The sequence below is a fragment of the Triticum dicoccoides genome, chromosome 3B (genome assembly GCF_002162155.2).
Source record: "Triticum dicoccoides isolate Atlit2015 ecotype Zavitan chromosome 3B, WEW_v2.0, whole genome shotgun sequence".
Taxonomy (NCBI): Eukaryota; Viridiplantae; Streptophyta; class Magnoliopsida; order Poales; family Poaceae; genus Triticum; species Triticum dicoccoides.
Window position 1 is genome coordinate 771,723,741 of NC_041385.1, and position 6,444 is coordinate 771,730,184.

A 6,444-nucleotide genomic window follows, 5' to 3' on the forward strand; every position below is an offset into this window, starting at 1 on the left:
CCTACTGCCGGCGCCCTCCACGGCCGGCCCTGCCATTGTGGCCGGCGCCCCGCCTTCACCCGCCGCCCCCGACTCGGGCGCCGCGGGGTCGGGCGCCTCCTCCGCCGCCCCGACGCTGGCCGCCTCGCCGGCCGCCTCGACGGCCTCGCTGCCGGCCGCCTCGCCGGCCGCCTCGCCGGCCTCGCCGTTGGCCGCCTCGCCAGCCCCGTCGCCGGGCGCCTCGCCGGCTCTATCGCCGGCCGCGACGCCGGCCGCGACGCCGGCTGTGACGTCGGCCTCCTCGTCGGCCGCCTCGCCGGCACCGACGCCGGCCTCCACGCCGGCCTCTTCGCCGGCCGCCTCGCCGGCCGCCTCGCCGGCCCCGGCCCCAGTGGCCCCGTCCGGTCCTGTCACCCGTGCTCGCGCCGGCATTCACTGCCCGAGCCTCCGTTACTCGCGTGACGAGTACGTCCTCGCCGCCTCTGCCGCGGAGCCGTCACCCATTCCTGCGTCCGCCCGCGCCGCCCTCCGTGATCCTCACTGGCTTGCGGCGATGCAGGAAGAGTTCGACGCTCTCCAACGGAACCGCACCTGGACTCTGGTTCCCCGGCCTCCTCGCGCCAACGTCATCACCGGCAAGTGGGTCTTCCGTCATAAGACCCGCTCAGACGGTTCACTTGAGCGCTACAAGGCTCGCTCGGTGGTCCGCGGTTTCCGCCAGCGCGCTGGAGTTGATTTCACGGAGACGTTCGCCCCGGTTGTCAAACCGGGCACGATCCGCACTGTCCTCCAGCTCGCCGTTTCTCGCGGCTGGCCCGTTCACCAGATGGATGTCTCCAACGCCTTCCTTCACGGCCATCTTGAGGAGCAGGTGTTTTGTGAGCAACCCACCGGTTTCGTCGACGCCTCATTCCCCGGCCATGTGTGCCTGCTGTCGCGCTCTCTTTACGGGCTCAAGCAGGCACCCCGCGCCTGGTACCAGCGGATCGCCGGGTTTCTTCAGACACTGGGCTTCAGCGTCACTCGCTCGGACGCCTCACTGTTTGTCTATCGCCACGGTGACACGACTGCATATTTGCTGCTTTACGTCGACGACATCATCCTGACAGCCTCCTCCGCAGTCGTTCTTCAGCAGATTACTCTCCGGCTGCGTGACGAGTTCGCTATCAAGGACCTGGGTGCTCTCCATTATTTCCTTGGCATTGAGGTCGTTCGGCGTCCGGACGGTTTCTTTCTTCATCAAAAGAAGTATGCCCATGAGCTTCTTGAGCGCGCTGGCATGCTCAACTGCCATCCGGTTGCTACTCCTGTTGACACGAAGGCCAAGGTTTCTGCTCTTGCGGGTTCGCCTGCGTCGGATGCTCCGTTCTACTGGTCTATTGTCGGCGCCCTTCAGTACTTGACTCTCACCAGACCGGATCTTCAGTATGCTGTCCAGCAGGTGTGTCTCCACATGCACGCCCCTCGTGACTCTCACTGGACTCTCGTGAAGCGGATCCTTCGCTACATCCGCGGCACGATGTCCCTTGGGTTGACATCACGGCGTCCACTTCTCTGGAGATGGTGGCTTACTCCGATGCAGACTAGGCCGGCTGCCCCGACACTCGTCGGTCCACCTCTGGCTACTGCGTCTACCTCGGTCCTTCCCTCGTGTCGTGGTCGTCCAAGCGACAACCCACGGTTTCGCGCTCTAGCGCGGAGGCTGAGTACCGAGCTGTGGCCAACGCTGTTGCCGAGTGCACCTGGCTTCGACAGTTACTTCAGGAGCTACATCACGATGTCTCCCAGGCTACGGTTGTCTACTGCGACAACATCTCTGCGGTGTACCTCTCCGCCAACCCCGTTCATCATCGCCGGACGAAACACATCGAGCTGGACATTCACTTTGTGCGCGAGCAGGTGGCTCTTGGACGCATGCGGGTTCTCCATGTGCCAACTGCTCAGCAGTTCGCTGATGTGATGACGAAGGGACTGCCGACTTCCATCTTTGAGGAGTTTCGTTCCAGTCTCTGCGTCACTGGCGCCGCTTCGACTGCGGGGGGGTGTTGAGTATATTGTGTACGTGTATATGTGTGTGTAGGGTCCACCTCCTGTTTTTCCTTGTATAGTTGAGGTTGTGGCCCACCTCTGTACTTATATATACGTGCCTGGTGCACCGATCAATACATCGCGATTGCACAGCCATAACTTGTCCTTCTACACCCGCCAAGGACGCCGCGCGCACCGCCGCCCTCGCCTCGCGCTGGCGCCACCTCTGGCGCTCGGCGCCCCTCGCTCTCGTCGACAGCCACCTGCTCCCGGGCGGCGGCGCGCGCGGGCAGCTCGTCATCGGCGCCCCCTCTCCCCGCGCCGTCACCGCCACGGTGTCCCGCGTCCTCGCGGGGCACCAGGGCCCCTTCCGCTGCGTCCACCTCACCCGCACCACCATGGAGGAGCACCGGGGCGAGATTGTGCGCTGGCTCGACATCCTCGCTGCCAAGGGGGTCCAAGACCTAGTCTTTGTCAACCGCCCCTGGCCGATAGACCTGCGCCTCCCCGCCACGCTCTTCAGCTGCGCTCCCCTCACCCGCCTCTACCTCGGCGTCTGGAGGCTCCCGGAGACCGCCGCCGTACCGCGCGGCGCCAGATTCCCCAATCTCAGGGAGCTCGGCCTGTGCTTGTATGCCATGGAGGACCGTGATCTGGCATCCATGCTTGAAAGATCCTCGTCTTGATGGCAAGCCATAGCGGAGTGCGCCTCCGCCTCGTCAGCCAGAGCATGCGGTGCGTTCAGCTGGGCTTCACCTACTTGGAGTACATCGACGTGGTGGATGCACCTCGCCTGGAGAGGATCTTCCAGTGGGAGATCACTACCCACAGCCTCTGCGCCAAGAAGCACTCTTCCAGGATCAAGATTGGACGTGCACCTAACCTGCGTATGCTGGGATACCTTCTGCCAGGAGAGCAAGATTTGGGGATTACCAACACCGTCATCGTGGTAGTACTACTACATCCTGCTAATTTAATTTGCTTGTGTAGCTGTGCTGTGTCAATTAATATTGCCAATGTATGATCTCAAATTCTCAATCCCTGGGATGCATTGCAGGCTGGGAGCAAGGAGAACATTGTCCCTAGTGTCCAGATTTTGGCCATAGAGTTGCACTTTGGTGTCCGGGGTGCTGTCAAGAAAGTATCTGGTTTTCTCAGAGGCTTCCCTAACCTGGACACGCTCCATGTCCAGGTAAAATTGGTTAGCTTAAGTACACTTGCTGGATTTGCAATTTTGCAATAATCTAGTATGGTCAGAACTATGAATCAAATCAATGATATAAGTTATAACCGCCTCCTACTGCTGCATGATAAGATACCTTGGTTATGTATGTTATGTACGCGCTGATTGATTTCATCTGCAGTCCGTCCGCGTATCTGAAAAGTCCACCGGCAAGGTCAATCTCAAGTTCTGGCAGGAGGGCGGCCCCATCAAATGTGTCGTGGAGGGCATGAAGAAGGTGTTCCACTTCTACGAGTTCCGAGGGTCAAAAAGCGAGGTTGCTTTCCTCAAGTTTATCGCGGAGAGAGGTCGTGTGCTGGAGCAGATGGTGGTTGTGGTGGCCATTGAGTGTTTCTCCTCAGGGGATAATGTGAATGCCAAGCTGAAGCCTCTGGCCAGTGCGAAATGGACGAGCAAAACTTGCAAACTACAGCTCTTCAAGACCCCGCTCACTGCTGGGGGAGGTCCTGCTTACAGCCACCCGCTAGCTTCTGATTTTGGATGTGCTGACCCTTTTGACCTCAAGTACTACGACAAAGCAGAAAGGATCTCTGTAAGTTAATTAGTAGCATCATGATGAGCCTCTTGTGTTGCAACAGTACAGGTACCTAGCTAGACTTTGTGTTGCATGACTACTCGACATGAATTTCTCCTGGCAAGCTGTGGCATGCTTTCTGCATGATGAGGTTGTTTGTACCAGAATTCTGGAATTCTTATGTGGCTGGATGCTGGTGGGAGTAACAGAATTAGTTAGTACCGAATTTTTAACTTTCGAAGTCGATCTGTTCGGTTGAAGGTATGTTTTATATTCAGCTTGGTTTTCGGTTTATCTTCCAAGTCAATTGTGAGCAGGGCTATCTAGCAGTACTCCAGTCAGTTAATAGCTAGTCCAACTGCAATTCCATTATGTTGTGCAGTTGTTAGCATGAAATAATTTGGTATGCATTAGATTGGGTTCAGCTCAAAATAGTATTAATTAATTACCACAATTATGGTCATCACTTTTTATTTTCACAAACTTTTTACATGTTCCTTTTGTAAAGTAGTATTACTGGTTACTGCAACTGGGCAGATATCTGCTTCAGAAAACAGGAACAACATCGAAGAAACATACTCCAATCCTGCTTCACATTCAACCAAATTTTCTTACTGAACACAAGCTCACTCATAAAATTACACAGCGGCTGTGGGCCTGGCCTGTTCCGTGGCCTACTGCCGCTCTACCACCCACGGCGAGGCCACCCGCTAAACAGTCTTGTTATTCCGCAGTCCCCTGAGACTACTTCTTGAAAGTTTCAGTTGATTTTTTCCTCATAGCCTGAGCATGACAGTGGGATTGCTGTTGTGATCTGTTCTCTGTTTGGGCCTGCTGTTGTGAGTATTTGATGGTTCCTCTGCTGTATTCCGCTGCGTGTTGTGACTGTATTGGTTTGAAATCACGTCCTGTTGCGCAATTTCCAACAAGTTCAATTTCAGGAAAGGGCATCCCCCTCGGCATCTATCTGAAATTAGTGAGATCGATCGGTGTGCTGTTATTGATTTAACTGAGGCCGCAGGATTGATGAATATTGTGTAGCCTGCCTGCCTGCATGCCTCCACTCCACTCCATAGCTTCAGTAGTGCTGATGCATTTGAATTCAGTTTTCTAAAACTACAGATGTACTGCTTGGTACTATCTTTTACACTATTTTGGGACGGAGGGAGTATCTCAGTAATAATCTTTTTTCTCTTTCTCTAGAGTAAGCACTAGCATCTCTTTTGCTTGTCCCCTGGAGTGTCCAGCTCATTTGTCCTACTAGATCACTGCAACACTAGGTCACTCCAAGTTTCGGGACGTCTCAGGTCAGCTGTGATGTCGACCGCTAGCAGTTCCGTTCCGGGACAGCAGGTGGGCTCTGGACTCTGGAAGACATCTGGTTACAACAGCAGTACTGATTACCAGCACTAGTGTCTGTGATCGTTGGTCTGGTAGTTCCCATCGGCAATCCCAGATAGGTGAAAATGGCATCGAACCGATCGAGCACTGAAAGATTTGAGCTAATTCAGGAGCCAGAGCTCCAGCAGTATTGATGGGTACTAGGACAGATTTCTGAAAATTATTTTTCAGACCAATGGAATCAGCATAGTCCATAAGGAGTTGCTTCTTTTTGCTAGCTTGGATAGGGCACGCTGGCATGGCAAGTATCAAGTCATCGGCGTACTATATCACTGGGTAATCTGGTGATCCTCGCACGGGGATGGGGAGTTCAATCAGGTTGGCGCGATGTGCTTTGTTGATAGCCGACTGGAGAAGATCTGCCGCAAGAACGAATCCCCCTGATGGACACCCTATCGGCAGATGAAAGCTGTCTGTCGGGCACGCTTCAACAGCATCGGCGACGTTCCAGAGTTGAAGATACACTCAATCCACCCAAGCCAGCGAGCGTCGACGCCCATGTTCTTTGTAATTTCCAGCATAGCAGAGTGTTCGATTGTGTCGAAGGATTTGGCAAAATCCAGCTTCAACAGAACGATTTCTCTTCCAGAGTTTTGGCATTGAAAGATGTACTCGAAGGCCCACGCAAGGCAATCTTGAATTGTGCGGTCGCGTAGGAAGCCATACTGGTTCCTATGAACAATTTGCAGTATCAGTTTTTTGGAGTCGATTCGCAAGGAGTTTTGTAATGATTTTCAAACAGCAGTTCTATAGTGTAATTGGCCTGTAGTCATTTGCTGTTTGAGGCGATCCAGCTTTTGAGATAAGAGTAATGAATCCCGAGTTGATGCTTTTCAGATCCAGGGTTCCATGGTAGAAGTCATCACATAGCTGATAGAAGTCATTTCTGACGATGTGCCAGCAGGTTTTCATAAAACATGCCATTGAACCCGTCCTGGCCAGGAGAGTGATCATCAGGCATTTTTTTACAACCTTGTCAATTTCCTCATGTGTGAAAGGTTCAGACAATGTTTCCAAACCATGTACCTTTTGGATTATGGATGATAAATCAAATTTCATAGCCGGAGGGGATGATTCACCTAGACGCTGTTTAAAGGCTTGGAAAGGGACAGCCTTTTTGGCAGCATGATCATGCACTTCAGTGCCATCAGGGAGCTTGAGAGAAGCAATTTGAGTTTTTTCCGTACTGTTCAGTCGCCAAGGCTTGAAAAAGCTTGGTGTTCTCTTCTCCGAATTTAATCCATCGAATAGTGCAATGCTTCTTCCAGTAGGCGTTTTG

General features: G+C 53.8%; 1 protein-coding gene across 1 annotated transcript; it reads left to right on the top strand.

Moving 5' to 3' along the window:
- The first annotated feature begins 2,231 nt into the window (after nt 1-2,231).
- On the top strand, nt 2,232-3,966 carry LOC119282146. The gene is made up of 3 exons (XM_037562467.1): nt 2,232-2,956; nt 3,065-3,199; nt 3,372-3,966. The coding sequence occupies exons 1-3, from the start codon at nt 2,693-2,695 to the stop codon at nt 3,789-3,791; spliced, it is 819 nt and encodes a 272-aa protein (XP_037418364.1). The 5' UTR covers nt 2,232-2,692; the 3' UTR covers nt 3,792-3,966.
- Nucleotides 3,967-6,444: the final 2,478 nt, after the last annotated feature.

Coding starts and splice junctions, on each gene's coding strand:
- LOC119282146 (XM_037562467.1), top strand. CDS start 2,693: ATGGCAAGCCATAGCGGAGTGCGCCTCCGCCTCGTCAGCCAGAGCATG. Junction 2,957..3,064: donor TTACCAACACCGTCATCGTG/GTAGTACTACTA, acceptor GATGCATTGCAG/GCTGGGAGCAAGGAGAACAT. Junction 3,200..3,371: donor TGGACACGCTCCATGTCCAG/GTAAAATTGGTT, acceptor TTTCATCTGCAG/TCCGTCCGCGTATCTGAAAA.